The sequence below is a fragment of the Acanthochromis polyacanthus genome, chromosome 10, assembly GCF_021347895.1.
Source record: "Acanthochromis polyacanthus isolate Apoly-LR-REF ecotype Palm Island chromosome 10, KAUST_Apoly_ChrSc, whole genome shotgun sequence".
Classification (NCBI taxonomy): Eukaryota; Metazoa; Chordata; class Actinopteri; family Pomacentridae; genus Acanthochromis; species Acanthochromis polyacanthus.
In genome coordinates this window covers 20,009,475-20,030,935 of record NC_067122.1, presented here as the reverse complement: position 1 = coordinate 20,030,935, position 21,461 = coordinate 20,009,475, and the positions used below count along the sequence as shown (strand labels likewise).

Below are 21,461 nucleotides of genomic sequence, written 5' to 3'. Positions count from 1 at the left end.
AAACCTCAACTAGGGCAGTATGTGTAGCAGTGACAACAAAAAGAGGTCCTCTCTCGGTGGAAAAACCGCGTCCGAGTGGCAGCTCCCTTTCTGCTCTTACCTTACTCACTGAACTCAAGTGCCATGGAGGACTTGAGTAGTTGACGTTTCCTGCTGCAACCTTCTCTTTTTCAGCTTTCTTCCATGTCCGATCACTCCCGACCTGGTTTTTGTTGACGTTTTTGACTCTTTTTCCGAGCTTTGATCAATCTGAGAACATGAAGTACATCATCGTAATCGCTGGCGAAAACCACCCTCACTAAATGCCTGATCAAGGACCTGCCCAACTGGTGCATGGTCCATCAGGATGACTTCTTCAAGCCCCAAGATCAGATTGAAGTTGGTGAAGATGGCTTCATCACTGTCATCACTGCTCTGGACATGGACACCATGATGAGTATGATCTACGTATGGCTGGAGAACCTGGTGAAGTTTGAGACGTCTCATGGCGTTAATAACACCCTGGACACAGAGATCGTCCCAAAGTCTGACCACAAGGAGGAGGAGGAGGAGACTCACATCCTCATTGTGGAGGGCTTCCTGCTTTACACCTACAGGCCTTTGATGGACGTGCTAAACCATTGTTGCTTTATTTCCATCCCATATGAAGAATGCATAAAGAGGAGGTGCTCTAGCAAGTAGACGGTGCCAGACCCCCCCAGCCTGTTCGATGGCCACGTCTGGACTATGTACCTGCAAAACAAGAACATCTACTGACTGTGAAAGATTATTGAGAGCAGCTTTTTGTGATTTCTACATCTGCTAGTAATTTGAATGTTAACAGTCCAAAATGAAAAGGTCATATACAGCTTTCCTATTGGGTTAAAGAGCAAAAAAGAAAAAAGAAACCCACGCAAAATACTTTGTAAAAGCAAGGAGTCGGTTGCAGCTTTAATTTTTTCTTACAACTTTTCGGTGGTCCCCCTAAAATATCTGTTGTTCCCCGCTGTGCCCACCCCATTAAAATTAATCTGGATCCGCCCCTGAGTACGGTATATAATGTTAAGTATTTCAGTTCATGAAACGAGCTATCAAGTCAAATTAAATGTTAAGTGATTAAGACCTTCTTCCAGCTTTTGAACATTTGCTTTCTGTACACACACTTCTGGAGAACATCCTTGGAGAATTAGTTTCATCGGTTTGTATTGTTTTATCCCCTTCATGCTTCTGAAAGGCACTCAACATTTCAGTAAAGTATAGGGATTTTACAACAAAAATACCTAATTTGACAAAAAATGAATAAAAAGGCTGCTATATCTATAAATAAAATATCCTACCATTTCTGTATTTCGTTGTAGAATATGAGCTTAAACCCAAACCAGAAACCACTGCATCACTTTGGTAAGAGAGCTCTTTGCCTGTAAGGACAAACTGAGTTTTGAAAAATAAACAAAACTAATTTTCTAATTGAAAATTATTCTCCTGAAAAATGAAACAACTTCATTTTTTGTCATAGACAGCTGCTCAATCATTCACCTTCGTCTCTCGTTGCAGGAGCTGGTGATTTAACATCTCACAACTTTGCGTTCTTGTACATTTTATTTTACAGACTGAATAAAATTATTTTACAGTGAAGCAGGTTATCAAGTGGGCAAAGTCACACTTGTGAGTTGGAATATCAGGAACTCAAAAAAAAACATCTAAAATGTAAAGAAAAAAATAAAGATGAAGAGAACTGTTTTTGCACTGTGCATAGTTGATAGAAATGTGTAACGTTATGATGCTCAATAGCCGGTAGATGGCGCACTAAGCTCACGGATAAAAGACTGAAAACACTCTCGACCTCTGATGGGGCCACAGTGACAAAGTTAAATTAAATGACAAATCTAGATTGGTGCTTCCCTCAATTAATGAACTATCACTGTGCTGTTCTCTTAATTACATTAAGTGATTATGAGAGACACACTCTGGGTGAAGAACATATCAATTCCATGTCATCGCACACATTCCCTGTGTGATTCTCAAAATTGCAGAACATGATGAAATATATTTAATAAATTATATAATAAATAAATATTACAATAATTAAATCAATAAATATTTTAAAGATAGGATATAATGGAATAATAGTTTACCCAAATGAGCCACAGAGAAAAATACGGTTACAAATGCGTTAATTTGGCTTCTTTATTCATTAAATGAGCTGATCCTCTACTTAAGATCACTCCTCTGTCAGTCTTTATTGCGTATCACCAGTCCGTGAATAAAACTGTATTCTGTCATGTCGCTGAGTCACCTCAGACCACGTGATCGATACCTTTCCAGGACAAGACGCACCTGTCCTTCCGCCAACGACATTCTCCTGTAATATTTCATCATGGCGTCGTTATATGAGTCTTTATTTTCACATCTGCTGTGTGTTTATTAAACACGTGGCTCCTGACTTGCTTCTGGCTGGGACAGATGGAGTTAAATCAGTCATCGGCAGATCCAGTAACTTTCTCATGTATTTAAAGAAGTAGTAGTCAGTAAAGTGTGCATCGGTTTAGCTCAATGGTTACTTCTTAGACAAAGGTGCAATTCTAACTTACTGGTTCGCGGGCCAGGGGTTCGACCATGGGCGCTGTCCGATGTTTTCTTTTTTCCCACATTCGACTTCTGTAAAGCTCTTTATCTCAGAATAAAAGCTAAGAAGCCTTTATTTACAACAAAAAACTAATGTCTGTGGAGAAATAACCTACCGTGGTTGTGTTATGATGTTCTAGAAAACGAGATTAAACGACAGTAGACACCGGCACATGTTTTTTTAAGACTGTAATTCCAGTATGAGCCGGAAAAATGAATTCAATGAGATTTATCCTTTAAAAAAATGAAATAATACTAGTTTTTGTCATAGACAGCAGCTCATTAATACACCTTTATCTCCAGCAGAAAGCGCTAATTAAACATACCTGTACCTTTATGCTCCCGTGGATCTACCTGCGCTTCACGTTAACTCTCAGATATTTAAGGAAGTAGTAGTCAGTGAACTGTTGCGTCGGTTTAGCTCAATGGTTACTTCTTACCTGCAATTTCCACTTTCTGGTTCGCGGGCCAGGGGGTTCGACCATGGGCGCTGTCCGATGTTTTTTTTTTTTCCCCACCTTTGACTAGTAAAGCTGTTTATCTCAGAATAAAATCTAAGAAGCCTTTATTTGCAATAAAAAAACCTAATGTCTGTGGAGAAATAACCTACTGTGGTCGTGTTATGATGCTCTAGAAAACTTGATTTAACCGACTGTAGACACCATCACATGACTTTAGCAAGGTTACAATCCCAATCTGACCCGGAAAAACGAGTAAAATTAGTTTATCCTCGCAAAAAATGAAATATCACGAGTTTTGTGATAGACAGCAGCTCGGTAATACACCTCTGTCTCCAGTGGAAGTCGCTGATGAGTAAGCATTTGTCTTGGGGACTTGCCTCACATTTAGAATAAAATTCTTTAGGCTATCAAGTGTGAAAAGTCAAACGCGATCTGAAAAACCTTTACAACTTAATCAAATTATCAGATTTGTTTTACACTAATAACTCACAGCCTATTTTACTGAAATGAATGATGTTAGAGTACACAAATTATCATATATAATCTCCTTTATTCCAATAATTGTATCTAACCTGCAGTGCAGACTGATTATCACATCCAGCTCCAGTAACACACCCCAGCCTGACTCTCTTACTTGAGTCAGGCTGTGTTATAGGCTTAAAACCAACAAATCCCAAACTGAATTAATTCATTATGGTCATGAGCGAATTCACCACAGCTTAAAATATGCTGATTATATATCTTTTTAGATTTTGTAATAGGTTTGTAAATGCACATTGAAGTCTAGTTTCCCAAATGAGCCTGATCAAGGATGAAAACTGCAGTCTTGTTTCCTTAATAAACATTTCAGCCACATGAACTGACAGTTAGTGAGACCAGTTATTAATAGAACATGTTCTTTTTGTCCATCCATCCATTCTCTATACACCGCTTTATCCTCACTAGGGTTGCGGGGGGTGCTAGAGCCTATCTCAGCTGACTCGGGCAAAGGCAGGGGACACCCTGGACAGGTCACCAGTCTGTCACAGGGCTATGTTCTTTATGTCCTTAACATAAATAATTCAAACTAATATAGTTAAATGGGTTCATTATGCTTCAGTCATGAACCTTCAGAGCAATCAGTATTAGGACCAGTATCAGTGAAAACTAACTCGATGTGTTGTGGTATTTATATTTTGAGTGTCGCTTCAAAGTAGATTATATAACATTCCAATCTATATTAATGAACTAATATAGGACTATGGCTATGCTTGCTTGTATTTGTTTACATTCTTGTCTTTGTCAGTTGTGTCTATATAATATCTTCCTGTAAATTTCTTCTCTGCATGATGTATCCAAAAACTCAGCACTTATACACATGTGGTTCCAAAGAAAACCCCAGCTTCTTGAAAAAGTTGTGAAACAACTCGAAAAACATCACAAAAATGTTTGTAAAGAAACGTCAGAATTTCTTGGCTTTTCATTTTGTCAAAAACAAACAATCAATGCATTTAAAGAGTACAGTTTAGCTCCATTGTCTTGATCAGTAGCTTAAAGGGCAAAGAGGTGCTGAATGAAACTCTTGCTGTGTCTTTAAATGTTTCCACAATGTCCTGGATCACAAGCTCTGGATGCTTATCTGGTTAGGATGTCGTCATGTTTTGGTGTTGAAAATGAGAGCTTAAGATTTATTAAGCCTCAAAAATGGATTTTAATATCCCCCAAATGCATCTGAAGGGAACACAGACGTCCTCACGCTGGTCTGTATGATTTCATGATGGGCACTTTTCATTTGACAAGCACTGATTATCCCACTTTGATTTATACTGAAAGCTTTGTTTCTCCATGTTGAACTGTTATATACATCCTTAACTCTGGTACACTCATTAATGTTACTATGTTTTAGTCATGGGCAGCTTGCTAGTGTTGATTATCTAACAAGTGTTTTACAGACATTCTTCTGTGTGTAGCGTATCATCAACTTATTTTTTTTTAAACTCTGCACTGTGTTTGGCAAAACTTATATGTTACTTAAACACTGAAGAGTGTCAATATTGAGGTGGTTTAGTGCATCCCTATAGGAAATCTGATTCAAAGTGCTTTAACAGACGTAAACAAAACTCATCTTTTCATACAGCATATTGTAAACACACTACAGCAGGCCTTTCTGTTTCACGCAATACCGGATAAAGTCCAGTAGATGGCGCCACGAGATCACGAATAAAAAACAAAGACTCAGTTGGCCACACTGCACATTCTGGGCCAAATGAAACTTATCCCGTGAACGGTCAACTATAAACACTTGAAGAAAACACTCTCCTCCTTATTTCCAAGTGTGTGAAAGAGCAAATGAGTTCCTAATCGTCAGCAGTCCTTGAGCATTCTTGATCCAGCCGCTGCCACCTTCCCCTCCCGTGGCTCTGTTCAGAGTGGAGTGGAGCACCGGGTCACGGTCAGGTGGCTGTTGAGCGGCAGTTCAGAGAAAGTAATGGCTGTCTTTCTGTCGGACAATGGGGTGAGCGAGGCGATAGGGGCGGATGAGACCGGCTTAATGCTCCGTGTAATGCATGTTAATGTAACAGGCACCGAGGGACCGCCGGCCGAAGTGCTTTGGGATTATTTATCACAAAACATTTGTATTCTTCCGTCGGAGAACGGTTGATCCCGGATAGCTGCACACTAATCCTTCACTCCGTTAATTAAAAAGAAGGGGAAAGCAATGGAACTGCTGGTGGTGATTTTTTTTCTTTTCCAGAAATGTAATCATTTCTGGAGAAGCTTAACCATCTGCTTGAGGTTAAGTCTACAAGCAGATTGTGTTTTCTGCTTATTTAAACCTGGGGATTTCACTTTTTTTTTCCTGAAAAGGGATGGGTGATGCTTTTCTGGGCTGCTCGTTGGAGAGAGAGGTCTGCAACAACTTTTGCTCATACAGGGAAAGAATGAGTGATACTTTTTACACAGCATCGTCTTCCAGAAAGAGGATTTGAATTATTCTGTAGCACTGCAGTTTGTACTTAGACACGGCCTCGGTGGTGACCTTTGTTACCCCTCTTGAAACACCAGACTGAACATGACATATGCAGAAACTGCCTCCATTCCTTTAAGTTTCTTTCTTAGTTGGTTCAAAAGGCAAATGTCACAAACAAGTGATATTTCCAACTGACAGTATTCCCATCCGCCCTGTTTGTTTTTTTTCCTCAAATAAAAGCAAGACATGGCTTTGTTTCCATGATCACTCTCACAGAGGACCAGCCATCAACCCAATTTTCGACAGAGGATGCAGTCCCCAGGTTTTGGGGGCAATTTAATAGAAAATACAGCGTCTTGTGTAAAAGAAAACTGTCCCTGGAAGCGGAATGATTTGTTTCTTGTTCTTTCTCTCTCATCTCACTCTCGCTCTTTTTTTTTTCTTTTTAGCAGCTAACAAGCCCAACGCTGCCCCGGGGGCCAGTGCTGTGTCGTCAGTCCCAAGAAGAGACTTTCAGATTTCAAGCCACCGTTTTACATTAGGATGCCACTCGTGTCTGTCTGGAGACGAACCCGAATTCACAAAGGCGTCCTTCAGTTCCTCTCTCTCCTTCGCGCTCTCTGTCGTTCAGTGGTTGTCTAACTGACCAGGATTAACAGGGGAAAGATTAGATCTGAACAAACATGTGCTGCACTCTAAAGAGTTGTCCTCTTGGTCACATAAACACAGCAGTGGGAGTGCTTTCATCTCGTAGAGTCACTCATAATCTCGTCAAAGGTTTTAGTTTTTGCAACCATTTCTCAGAGACCACATGGGCCTTTTCTGTCCCTCAAACTGTAAACACCTATGGGATATTCATCATCTAATCCTAACAATAACACCTGATTACAGACGAGTGTGATTAAAGCTTTATGACATTGCTTTTATGTTGATTATGTTCATCCATGTTCAGGCCTACTTAAGTGAATTAAAGTCGTGTAATGCGTTGTTGTAAGGGTGTATCGTCGGTTCATGGCTGTCAAAGTAATCATTTTAAGCTCCAAAATGTAGCTCACACTCATCTAAATGTTGATTAAAAATGAATATCCTAGCCTATCAAAGATTCGTTTGGCAAAGCCCAATTTCGTGTGTGATGATTAATGAATGTGGCTGTTTTGCAGTTGTGGGCATTCGTCTTCAAAGGGCTCTAATTAAGGAGAATTATGGAGTCCCAGGGGCCTACTAGTAGTGACCACTGGGTCATTTGAGGCGCAGCGAATGAGCGCTTAAGCCTACGCGTTTTTGTTTTCTGCATCGCAACACGCACAAGTGGAACTCTGGGAGAATAATTTGTTCTTTTCTGATGCTTTGAGGGGTTATAAGAAAACATGATAAAATGGCTATCACTGCCACCCTGGACCTATAAGGCACCATGCAAACAAATCCTTATCCACTGTCATCTGGTAAATGCAGCCTAGAAAACGACACCCCCAACACAATTTGTCTCCTAATCCAAATCTGGCTCTGACGTCTGGTGTCAAACTTACGCCCTCTCCTCTCTTTAATGGGTCAGACGAGCAGACACGAGGATGGGAAAGGGTTAAACGCCTACAGTAATTAGAGTCGCACTTCGCGTCTGCGTCCTCCAATACGGAGCTGCGAGGAGCTACGTCCACCCCCTCCACCTCTCTCTCTCTCTCTCTCTCTCTCTCTCTCTCTCTCTCTCTCTCTTTCTGTCACACACATACACACACATTCACTCTCTCACAAACACACACACCTCCCCACCAGCTCCTCCGAGTGCCTAATACACTGGAAAATCAAAGTGCGAGCCTCCCCCGTTCACACACTCGGCGTTGCGCGTGGAGCACAACACAGAGAGGTGCTTTCACTCTCCTCTCCATTCCCGTTCTCTCATCTTAAGTATTCGGTAAAGTTGTCTCACAAGTAGATGTAGCAAACTAAAATCAATAGATTTTTGCCTTTGCTGTTTATCTGATTTTCCCACCTGCCATATTTACTCTTTAGCTGTAGAGCTGAGTGGCTTTATGAAGCAGAAGATGTCTTGGTGAGGTGATTTTACGCACGGCGCCGAAATGGATCACAGACTCTCCAGAGGCAGCTGGGTACCAGTGACTGGTCTGGTTATATGTCTGCTTCTGTGTGCGTGTGTGGTGGACCTGGTTCTTGCTCAGATTCGGTACTCCATTCCCGAAGAGCTGGAGCATGGAGCGTTTGTGGGCAACATCGCTGAGGACCTGGGTTTGGATGTGACCAGACTGTCAGCCCGTCGGTTTCGCATTGTCTCCGGTGCAAAGAAGCAGTATTTAGAAGTGAACTTGGAGAATGGAATTCTGTTCGTGAACGAAAAGATAGACAGAGAGGAGCTGTGTGAACGAAGCCCGAGCTGCTTTTTGCACTTACAAGTGGTTATTGAAAACCCATTAGAACTGTACAGAGTGGAAGTGGAGATTTTAGACGTGAATGACAATTCTCCCAGTTTTCCATGGAGCGAGTTCAATCTTGACATCACAGAATCCGCTGCGCCCGGCTCCCGTTTCCCGTTAGAGAGCGCACAGGACCAGGACGTGGGCACCAACTCTCTGCGCTCCTACCAGCTAAGCGCAAACGAGCACTTCCTACTGAATATCCAGACGCGCAACGATGGAAGCAAGTTTGCTGAGCTCGTGCTAGACACCCCCCTGGACCGGGAACAGCAGAAAAAGCACGAAATGGTTCTGACTGCCTTTGACGGGGGATCACCAGAGCGCTCTGGGACAGCGTTGATAACTATTACAGTGTTAGATGCCAACGATAACGTGCCTGTATTCGATCGCTCAGTTTACCGGGCGAGCCTGGTGGAGAACGCACCGCGAGGAACGCTGGTGCTGAAGCTGAACGCCACGGACCTGGATGAAGGCTCAAACGGGGAGGTTACTTACGCGTTCAGCGGGCACGCACCACTCAAGGTGCGCGAATTGTTCAGTGTGGACCCGTACATGGGTGAAATCCGAGTGAAAGGCATCGTGGACTATGAGAAAGCCAGTGTATATGAACTGTACGTGCAGGCAAAAGACAGAGGGCCCTCGGCAGTGGCAGTGCACAGCAAAGTGCTGGTGGACATCCTGGATGTGAATGACAACGCGCCCGAAGTCATCCTCACATCAGTGTCCACTCCTGTCCAGGAAGACGCGCCGCCGGGCACGGTGATAGCCGTAATCAGTGTCATGGACCGCGACTCGGGAGAGAACGGTAACGTTGACTGCCAAATTCCGAGCACCGTGCCCTTTCAGCTCCATTCATCGTTTAAAAACTATTATACTCTGGTGACGAGTGAGTTTTTGGACAGGGAAGCGGTGTCTGAGTACAATATCACCCTCACAGCCCGGGACTTGGGCTCCCCTTCGCTCTCCACCAGAAAAACAATCCTCGTCCAAGTGTCTGACATTAACGACAACCCCCGCGGTTCTCTCAACCTTCATACACAGTTTATGTGACCGAGAATAATGCCCCGGGCGCTTCCATTTGCTCTGTAACTGCGTTCGACCCCGATTCTAACCAGAACGCCTATCTGTCTTATTCTATTCTCGAGGGTCAGATTCAGGGCATGCCAGTGTCCACTTATGTCTCAATCAACTCTGACAACGGCAATATCTACGCACTGCGCTCTTTTGATTATGAGCAACTTAGAAACTTTCAGATTCTAGTGCAGGCGCAAGATGCTGGCTTCCCTCCTCTCGCCAGTAATGTCACAGTGAACGTCTTTGTTTTAGACCAGAACGACAACGCACCTGTAATTGTATCCCCGCTGCCCAAAAACGGCACGGTGGCCACAGAGGTGGTTCCGCGGTCAGTAGACGCGGGGTATCTGGTTACCAAAATAACCGCGTTAGACGCAGACGCGGGGCAGAACTCCCGGTTGTCTTATCAGGTGTTGCAGGCTACAGACCCGGGGCTCTTCAGTGTGGCTCTCTACACGGGCGAAATCAGGACTATTCGCCGCTTAGTGGAAAAAGACGCAACAAGGCAAAGGCTGGTAATATTAGTCAAGGACAACGGACAGCCGCCGCTCTCCGCCACCGTCTCCATTGTCCTCACAGTAGTAGACAGCGTGCCCGAGTCGCTGTCAGATTTCGGAGACCTCACACTCAGCCCTCAGCCCCCCTCGAACCTCGCTCTCTACTTGATCGTGTCACTGAGCACAATATCTTTAATATTCCTGGTGGCTATTATCGTGCTGGCAGCGGTCAAGTGCTACAAGGACAGCGAGACTCTCAGCGGGTACAACCTGCCCCCGTTAGCCTGCTGCTGCTGCTGCGGGGGCTTTCAGCCGGAGCCGCCCCCGGAGGTGTTCAAAAAATCCAACCTCAACCTGCAGATTTCATCCGCCGCCAAAGTGCCCACGAACTGCATGGAGGTGAATGGAAATAGCAGTCTGTCTCAGTCATATTGTTATAAAGTGTGTCTGACTCCCGAATCAGCCAAAAGTGACTTTATGTTTCTGAAGCCGTGCAGCCCGAGCAGCACACCGAGGAACAACGAGGCAAAGAGCGCAGAAAACTCGTGGAACGCGCAAAGCCGGAGCGCATCTGTGAACAACGGAGCAACTACTCCCAACGAGGTACAGGGAAATCAGCATATAAGGTTGTCCCTTTAAACCTGCCTGTTTCAGTCATTTCCATAATTAGATGCCTCGTAATTTCCCATTTGATAACTGTGACATTCTCCCATGAAGGTCAAATCACGCAGCTTTAAACTCAACTTGAGCAAAAACTGAGTAAAGTCATGTTTTTGCTTCTTTGCTCTCTTGTTAGTGTGTTGCACAGTATGTCGTCTCTGCTCTTTTTTCCAATAATCGTGGAAATAATGTATTCTAATTATGTTGCCTATGGTAATGTCTTGCACCGGGGAAATGAAACGAGACGACATGAGATTACATTTTAATTGACATGTTAATGAAAGTGTAAAGCCCCATCTTGCGAGGAGCATATGCTGTGCAAAAAACCGTGTCTCAGAATGAAGTGAGATGTCAATTACTGTGTGAGAGGAAGAAGAGATGTAGTTCAAGCTGACTCCTCTGTTCAGTCTTAACATTTCAAGCATTTAATAATAGTGAACTAATTATATCAAATTGTGACCTGCGAGAACAGTCTCGTGTCATTGCCAAATAGTTCCCATGCAGTGAGGCAGTGCGCACACCTGCCTCCAGCACATCCACCTGAGTTTGAGCAAAAAGTCAAGGTTATGTAGTGACGGGCAAGGTGAAATGGCAGGTGTTTGAATTAATCTGCCATGTTCGACCAGTCGGGTTTGTCACACGCCTCCATGTTCTCAAACTAACAATATAGGACAGATAACCTCACTAACTATGCCTCAAGGGCATAAGCACGACCGCACCATTAAACCACACACAATGTGGCGTATTCGCAAGAGGGGGCTGTCCATTATTGATGAAAAATGGCAAATGGCTGGTTTTGGGGAGACAGGGGAGGACATGGAGAGGGGAGGGGGCAAGGAGAAGGAGGGGGTGCAAGGACATGGCTGGACTGAGACGTGGACAGCCTGTAGATCGGCCCCGGCGTTGTCCTCTGAATGTGAGGAGAGAGAGGGAGAGCGAGAGAGATGTGGGTTCATATTTGTCGAGCAAGGGTGGGGGAAGAGGAGGGGTGAAGTAGAAGAAGACAGGAGACAAGGAGAGAGGGAATTTACAGAGGGAGGAAGTCTACACGGGTGTTTTCTAATCCTAATAGACGGAGCAGCAGATCGCAAATGTGTGCGTAATGCTGATTTTCGTCTCCGCGTTTTCATCAAAATGCAGGAGAGAGGACAAAGACTCAGAGCCGTGACACCAGACTCCACCAGACAGACTGAGAAATGTCACTTCGGTCACTGGCACACACACCTCTGGCCACCAGAGGGATTTCGAGGTCACGGTGATTATTCTGCCCGCAGCTATACTCCTTCAGGGGAAAGTGTCCTTCCTATAATTAATTGGTTCCACTAATTCACCTGGTAGTGTCCCTCAGTGCACTCACGTGTGTCGCTGTGAGGTCGTCAGTGACACACGAAAGACGAATCACACTGAAAGTATCTGGGCATCGCATAAAGCGAGCGCCTAGGCCTGCTTAAGTTGACGAATCGAAGGTGAAAAGGGAGATTAAATACACTTTCAAGCGTGTAAAACACACAGGACAGGTGCGTGGATGTGCGCCGTGCTATAAATACGTGCAGAGCTTTTCATTGGGTGGTGCTCTTACAGCTGCAAGGGCCGCAAACTTTTCAAGGCTCTCTGTGAGACTTTTAATTAAAAACCTTGCTCGAGGAGCATCAGGCAAATATTAATGTAAAATGATGCATAAAATCCACAAAACAATGACGTGTGTAATTTTCTTAATTTCCTCCCTGGCACGGTTTCCTTTGAAGATTAAAATCATGTTTCGTTTCATCCCGGTGGGGTTCTAATTGGTTTTGTGAGTAGTTGGCGAAGAGAGTATTTTGAATACCGATTCTAATAATACGCTTACGTCGCATTCTCCGTGTTAACAACTTTAGGTGAATTAATGGAGCGTGCAATCCATACTACAGGACTCAAACCAGGAATAAATATCACTCGGGTGCTTCTCCTTCACCCTTCCCGCTGCGCCACAGAGGAGAAAAGCAAAAATAAGTGACAGGCGAACGGTAGCTGAAGGCAACAGCACATCTGCTCTGAAAAATTGTCTTCTGCCAAACATCCACAGGGCGGCAGCCACGATCCATCAGAAAAGAGTCATGTCTCCATTTCAGTACAAACATAGTGATAGACTGCTGCTGTCGAGTATCACTGACCTCTATGATTCAGGAGGGTGGAGTGAACAGACGTCCTTTGTTGTCAAACTTATTTTTGAAGAGACACATTCCTCCGAACGATGTTGCATTTTAAATCTTTGTAACTTTCAGTTAACTCAAACATGTCTTTTCCTTGCAGCTGAAGCAGCCAAACACAGATTGGACTCTCACAAAGAATCAGAACTCATCTATTAAAAGGTATCATTTTGACCTTTAACCTTTGCCAGACAAGTGTAAAGCAATCGGTTTTTCTCTCAGTAATTATATAATGAACTGAAAGTCTGTTGCAAATATGTTTCTGGATATTGCATGTTCAAAGTTATTAGTAAGCTGTGTTGTAACAGAGTATTGTTTTACTAGTTACAACTCTATCAACATGGATGGCACCCTCATGCGTAAGGCCATGCACGCAGACCCAGAAAATTATGTCACCTCCATGGCCCCTGGACAGTACTGGACCTGGGGAACTCACATGAGAGGCATGAAAGGTAAGAGAGGCCAGATATGGTGCATGAAAAACAGCTTCCATCAAAACTACACAACTTTATGGTTATGTTTGCATTTACATTATTTTATGCACGTGCTGACATCAGTATTGTTTACAGCACACCTCCACGCTTTCATGTAATGACATTGTGTTTCTCATTGTTGCTCCCCTAAGTGATTTATTGGCACAGGCTTACCTCATCCCCACTTCAACCAACATAAACACGGTTACATTCAGCAATGTTATGGCTCTGATTTTCTTTTCTTTTTTTCTTTTTTTTTGCTGTTGACCTCTTCTTTCGCTGTGTGCAAGTGTTCATTGTCCTGATTGCAAAGCACTAAACTTTGCTTTACATAATGCAAATCAAAACAGCACTTCAGCAGCAAGTCAATATTTTATAATGACTAATTGCCTCTCCTCTCCTTTCAACCTATGTCTAGACTATAAGATGTCACCTTCACCCAGTGGGCTCCCTTCTCGCCCCTGGACTCCTCGCTGCACACCTCCTCCTCAACAGCAGCAGCCATCGATCCCATCCCACCCACATCCTCACCCTCCGCCAGACTACCACCACAATGTCTACATCCCTGGGACACCATCAGGCTTTTGCACCCTGAGGCCCACCGTGCAGCGAAGTGAGCTGGACGTCCACAATTCCTTCTCCACTTTTGGCAAGAAGCGACGCCTTCAAATGTCTCCCCAAGGAGAGGCTGCGATGATAAATAATGACCTGTACAATGACTGACATTTCAACGAATGCCTAAATGGATGATTAAAATGATGGATAACCTAAAATGAAAACAGAGGGAGAGAACATTCAGTACATAAATTAATGAACATATGATTTATAAGTGGTATGAAAAGTAGAGAGGAGCTGCAATTCACTTGGAAATAGACATAATGGATGGACAATCTGTTTTCGCTGAACGGCTGGAGGGAAATGTAGTCTGATGGCTATTTATGTGACATGCCACTGCAACATCGTCAATGTGTCTGTTATCATTATTATTGTTATTATTATTATTGTTATTATTATTTAGACAATCAAACTGGAGCAGCAGTTACATCCAAAATGTTTTGAAAAGCATTACTGGACAATGATTTTGCACATACTTTCGGATTTATATTTTTTGGTTATATGAAAAGAAAAAAAAGTGTTTTTTCTTTTTTGTATGTGTGTTTGCTAACACAGCTTGTGTGAATATGACAAATAGTATGTTAATGTATATGCAAGCTGCCCCATGACGCAGACTACTGTAATGATGGGGGGGATTTTCCCCAACATGTACTGTATACATTTATGAAAATAAAGTATTTTTTTCAGATGGTCTTGCTTATGCCTCCTACACATGCATGATTTAAGAGCAATTTGAAATAAAATTCAAGGTCTAACCCAACCCACAGGTCCGGTCGATCTACATGCATAAATCATTTAGATGTAAGTTTCCTAGATCTGTGTTTAATTAGCTTGAGTCAATTATTTTGGGGTGAAAAAGTTCCACAGCTACTCCTACAAGGGTAGAAAGCTTTTCGCCTTGGTAAGCTGTTTTCCACAGTGAGGAATAAACATAGTAAAATGCTAACATATGCTAATTGGAGTGCTTGCATTTCCATTTGCCCGCAGAGAATAGTGGGGTTCATTAACTGAACAAACAGAACCTCCTCTCTCGAAATACCATTTTAATTAAGACCACGAACACGAATACAAGCATCAGGGGAAGTGTGGGGGGGTTCAACTCCAAATGCCACACCTGAATGTGAGCTCGGGCGCCTGTGGCTTCTCTCTCTGTGTGCCCTTTTACATCTTACTTCTCAGGGAATTAGTTCCTGCCATCAACAGATGAGAGCTGACTACTGGCCAGAAAATGAGCGGGGTAATTAGGTCGTCCTATGGCTCAGATTGAAAATAATTCCGCTAATAAGGAAACTGGTGTCCACAGAGAGCATGGATGGGAGCAGGGTAACCTTCTCTGCGGTAAGGTGATCCATAGGGGCAGTCATATTTAGGTCAACTTGGCTTATTTTCAGATGGCTGAGGAATCCTAAAATAGAGGTGTAATAGTATTTCTCAGATTCTGCACCAAGAACAACTTTATGCATATTCAGAAACCCAACATTTAAGGATACAAGATTGGAATCAACTCACATAACTTCCATTTTTTCCCCAAACCCAGCTGCTAGAGAAACTGTAGTCAAATGACAGTGCTGTTATAAGATACGAGCTCTCCCAGTCTGTTCCTCATACAGCAACGCAGTTCTCAACACGATGAAACTGCGGACACTTGTCACATTTCTTAACCAGCCTAGTGGGAACTGTCCGGTGGCCGTGGTGCTGAAATTGCGTTGGCCAGAGGTTGTTTTCTATAAAGCTGCAATGTCTTCAGTTGTCCGCCAGAGGGCGCGTCCAGTCAACAGACACCTGTGCAGCATGATAGATTTCATGTTTTTGAGTCATCCTTCTTTAATACACACATCCACATCCAGCAGTCTTGAACCCTGACCACCCTGTGACCTGCGTGTCTTTTATTTCAGAGCCAAGGAAACAAACCCTGCACCAAACCTGTGAACGGTGCAGATAAGAAAGAATGTATTTTCCTGGTGCTGAAGGGTTTTTTCTTGAAGGACAGTGTTGAGTGGAGGATTTAAACTTTTTAAAATTTAAGTAATAGTGGCAGTACAGCAAAAAACAAACAACAACTCTGCTCAAATAAGCTTGCACGACAAGAAAGCAACAGAAGAGGCACTGTAATATTGCACCTGGTAGAAATATAGTACCGTAGCAAACTAACTTGGAACTCAAATAAACAACAATAATCTACTGTGAAGTGTAGACTGGTTTTAAACTCAAGTAAACCACAGGTACCATAAATGTGGGCTTTGTAAATTAATTCAGTAATTGTGCTAATTTAAATTTTAATACTACTTGGGTCTCAGGTTCATTAATAAATTAAATTTTCATGAGGAACAGCGTACTTACGACCAATTTGCATCACTGCATAAGAATTTGTAGATTAAAATGATTAGAGTAATTAACCCCATTCAAATAAAAACGATTAATACTTAACTTAAGAGACTTAATACGCTCATATGGGGGCAAATATTGTCAGGGAAGTGAAACGGTGGCTATTAGAAATTGTATTAATCAATTATTATTACTCAGTCACAGCTTTGATCTTGGGTTGACAACAATGTACTCCAGCAGATGGCATCATTGAGTAAGAATCATTTCAGACCAAAACTGAAACGTTGAAACAGTAGATTTATCTTATATTTCGAAATCAGGACGTGTGGAGCTGGGGGGTTACAATGAGGTAAACCAAAAATAATGTCAGATAAATAAAAAGGGCCTTTGGCTGAGTGCATCTGTGGAGAGAAAAAATAGATAAAAACAACAGAGTGAAGACAGGAGGGGCAGAGGAACTTGTGTAGTTCTTTTTGTCTCTTTTGACAGTCAGACAGATACATGAAGATCAGAGCAACACGCAGCAGAACATTATTTGTATAATTAGCTTCTAATCATCAGCTGTGTGTTACATCTTCATATAATGAAATAACAGATATACCTAAAATGTTTAGGAAAATTTTTTTTATGGTATTTGCATTATATTTTGGGAAGAGAGGAAATCCTATATGTTAGATTGGAGTTTTGAACCATCTACATGGTGCAAATTAATAAAAGCGTGACCTTTTTGCTAAGTTTGTTAGTTGGCAGAATCCATCACATTTCCTCTCAACTCATATTTTGCTGTGATATTGATCTGATGTCTTCCATCAGTTCTCATAAAACAAAACAAGCTGATTTATTTATATCAGTGCAACACAATGTTTTGTCTTTAAACCTAAGATCTGAAGTTGTATTTTGTTTTAACATTTCTCCTGTTCAATCATTCTTTATGTTTAAGATACCTTTGTTCTTCTTTTGAAATTGTGCTTCACAGAATACTGTGGATCTCACTGAAATTCATACTTCACAAACAGTCCACAGCACATTAAAATCCTCTCATCTGAAAAACCTCAATGATACTGGAACAGCTACAGTACCTTTTAAAGTACTTGTTCTGGTGTGTGACACTGCATAGTGGAGCTGGGCTTATTTTGATCCTATAAGTTACCTGGTGAGTTTCATTTTATGTGAAGTTAATCTCTGCACTTCTCTAAACAACAGTGTTGGTTTTATGTTGATAAATAAACTTTTTTTAAACACCAACACACAGACTTTTTCGGCAGCTTATCAGGATAAATCGTGAAAGAGGCAGAAAGACTGGATGAACAAGGTCAACCAGTCAGTCCGTCAGTCAGTCAGTCGATTTTATGAACAGGAAAAAATTGACGATTTCTGCCTTTAATCTACTTTGCTTTTGAAGATTATCAGATGTTTCTCCAATGCTTCATAATGCATTAGACATATTTGTTCTAAAGTTTTAAGAGGCAATCCTAAAGTTAATAGAACCATAGAAGTCATCAAAAATCATAACATAACGGTACATAAATATACAGCAGCATTGTATGCACTGCACTTTACAGTAAACATCAGCTAGTTTCATGTATTAGATATGTAAATGTAGAGAATTACAGATTTATGCTATATATATCCCAATAGTAGACAACTGTACTTTTTAGCAACAGTAGATTACTGTAACTTTCTGGCAACCATGTTGGCAGTTCTTTAGAATTTTTAATGGGAAAATCAATAACAGTGTAGTTCTTTATGATTCTGGAAGTACATTTGGGCTGATTGTGATGCTGCAGAATTCATTTTGGACTAATGTAGAAGTTGTAGAAGATTGGTGTCTACAAGTTGGATCAATGCACAGTCAGGGATGCTTCTGTTAGTGGTTTTGCAACACTCTGGGACTCAGTGTACAAAATTCGAAATACAGATCTGCTGTCCGTAACTGCGGCTCGGAAGTGCGCGACCTTACTACAGGCAGAGACTGCATATGGATCAGATACCTGATGGCTGTGAAGACAATCACCAGTGTAAACAGACATCGGTGTATGGGTGCACCCAATACAAAAACAGAGCACAAGTTGTTGTAGAAAACACTGACATGTAGATTGTTTACATGTTCAAATGGCCAAGTGAGTAATGTCTGTGGATTAGAACCTGTAATTAAGAATTATCTAAAGTTAACCACGGTAACATATTTGAGCAAACTGATCGGTACTGTCAATGTCGCAGAGACTGAAGGAGCAAAAATGAGTCCGCTAGATGTGACTAATAATAATTGCCTTGACAAACACAGTAAACTAAATATAAATCAACATGCTATGTTAACAATTTGCATAAAGTCAGTAATAGAATATAAGAGAACAAAGCTTAGCAACAATCTCATACTTACACTAGTTATTTGTACTTTTTCTCTCCCTCTCTGTCCTCCTCACTCATTGCATCACCTGGGTGCTATTTCCTCAGTTAAACAATCAGTTTTTGTTTTAAACCACAGATGGGGATAAAATAAAACCCATTCACTGAGTGGATCTGGTTGCTCTGCTATGCTGTGAGCGGCATTTTTTGGGTCCGCTTGCTTCCTGCAAGTGAAGGGCCACTACAAATAAGTACAAAGTCGTTCAGAGTGACCATCTTTATCTTATGAAGATCATTTCTATTCTTATAATAGTTGCTGTTGGACATATTACAGGCTCTGATCCACAAACAGAGCTCCCAGGGCTCTTTAACAATGACAATGCCCCTATCTGGAGGGCACAAGGGGCCACTAAATGGTTTGATCGGCATGAATAATGTCAAACGTATGCTATGACCTTCACAGACACCAGATCTCAACCTGATGGATCATGTGTGGGAGATTTTGGATGGTTGTGTTAGACAGCGCTCAACATTTGAAAGACTGATGTTCATCCCTCCAAGTGAATCCCAGAGACTCAATGAATCATTGTGCTTTGAAGCTGTTCTGCTGCTGTCAGCTGTCATTCCAGTGTTAGGTGAATACATCTCCCATCCACCTCCATCCACATCTTCAGCATCATTCTTCAACCCTGTGGCACCACCACCTAGATTCTTTTGGGGGATATTTCTCCACAACTCAGGCCTTAAAATGATAATGTCACAGTGGGATCTAATCACCAAAGAATCCTCATAGATTTATTAATCTTCAGACTTTGAGTCCATTTACAGGCCAGAGCTGTTCATCCAACACTAAGAAAGTCAACCACCTTTTGAAGATGCTGATGAACAAGGACAGAAAGATTGTTTTTAAAATAAAATAGTGTCTGTCCAAAGTAAAACTGCACTGAGTCTGTCCAAATATATTTCTGATTTAAGTCCAGCTGTGTTTCCTGGCAGGCCTCATTGTGTGTGTCAAAGAACTTAAATGCTTTTTAAGCTTTTCTCTTATTTGAGTCTTCCCCAACTAAAGAAAATTCACAACAGCTCTTCCTTGAAGCACACTGCATTTTATGTTTCTGCTCCACTACATTTCAGCCAGTCTTCTGTAGAAGTCTGAGAGGAGACTTTGAGAGGTGCAATCTCTCTGCAGCCCTTTTCACATGTTTACATTTGAATCCAGGTTATGTTTTTTTTCTTACACTTTGCAGGCCACGGCAACATGTAAAGGTTGATAAATATAAGCGTAAAATAAAAAACCCCAACTTTACAGCCATTGTGGTGAAAATTAGGCCCTACTACAAACAACATTTCCACTGTCAGTATTCATTTTGCATCATAACAATGACAATAACTCGTTTTGCAGAAAAAAACAGCAAGAAAAAGATGCATGGAAAAGAAGTTAGAAAAAAAGGAGGTTAAAAATCAGTAACCTCCTCCTCAGACAGGTGCTATAATGCAGTTTTGAATATTATTATTCAGACTTTAAATTAAACTACATTGTTTTGATTTAAAAAAAAATCAAGGGTAATTTATCAAGGGTATCCTGCTTGTTTAGTTTTAAAATAATAGGGACAAAAAACTATCTCTGTGTAAATCCAGCTTCCCTCAGCACAGATTATTTGCCAGCTGAAGACAGGCAGTAGTGGGCTGACAACAAATATTAGGAGCACCAACTGGCCTGCATATGACGGCACAGAGCATGAACCGAAAACTGAAGCTCTGTAGACCACTGTAAATGATGCATATTGTGAAGGAGAGGAGCTGTAACCCACACCAGTTTCACAAGATAAATTGTCATCAAAAAAGTATTGACAAATTAGACATTTTATCATGATTTTGCAGAGTGTGTTGGAAAATTTTCCTATTGGTCTATCATATAGTTTGGGGCGCTGTCGAAGTTGTGTGACAGTAATTGAATCACTGTTCACAAAGATACAAGTAAATGTGGTAAACCCTTTCTAAATATACTGTGGTTAGGAAGAACGAGGCATTTTGCTGAGTGAGATCAGATGTAACATACTGACTCAGTCCAAAAAAATGAAGTACTTTCCTCTCACCAACACACACGAGAGAGAAAGAAAAAACAGGAGTGAATCCTTATTCATGTTATTGTCCTGACAAACCATATTTGATCTTAGCCACAAATCTGGCTGTAAAATAATTACTGTACCACGCACAGTTTCTGTCACATGGTGTCACTGTTGACCACTGAAGCATGGTACATCTCCTTCCATAAAGTCATGACACACCCATTTATAATGGGTGCAGGACACAGCTTTCTGGAAGATATGCTTTCATTTAGAAAGTAACAAATGATTTTTTTATTTTCTTCTTTATCTAAGATTTCACAAACAGATTTTGTCAGACCTTAAAAATCATCAGGAACTCCAAAATCTTTGATAACCTGGATTGATTCTCTGCAGAGGAAAAGATGCCGTTTTGGACCACAGTCTTTGTCTTGTGCGCAGCCTGGCCCAGTGCTTTGTCTGTGACACGGTACTCTATAGCCGAAGAGATGGAGAGGGGCTCTGTTGTGGCTAATCTTGCTGCAGATTTGGGACTTGACCCTGGAGGTCTGGCGCAACGAGAGGTAAAGCTTGATATTTTCACCAACAAAAAATATCTCGATTTTAACAAAAAGACAGGGGAACTGTATATCGTAGAAAAGATAGACAGGGAATATCTCTGTCCAGCGAAACCAACATGCTTTTTAAAGCTTGATGTGATCATAGAAAGCCCCTTGCGTATCTTCAACATTGAGCTTGGAATAACGGACATAAATGATAATGCTCCACATTTTCGGCG

At 41.9% G+C, this 21,461-nt stretch overlaps 1 protein-coding gene and 1 pseudogene across 1 annotated transcript; both read left to right on the top strand.

Moving 5' to 3' along the window:
* The first annotated feature begins 257 nt into the window (after positions 1-257).
* Positions 258-756, top strand: LOC110968999 (nicotinamide riboside kinase 2-like; annotated as a pseudogene).
* Positions 757-7,758: 7,002 nt separating this feature from the next.
* Positions 7,759-14,632, top strand: si:ch73-233f7.1 (uncharacterized protein LOC100537710 homolog). Its single transcript, XM_022219023.2, is given in 6 exon segments — positions 7,759-9,447; positions 9,450-10,411; positions 10,502-10,615; positions 12,962-13,020; positions 13,183-13,310; positions 13,750-14,632. Coding segments are annotated over 6 exon segments (2,925 nt in total). The 5' UTR covers positions 7,759-8,090; the 3' UTR covers positions 14,055-14,632.
* Positions 14,633-21,461: the final 6,829 nt, after the last annotated feature.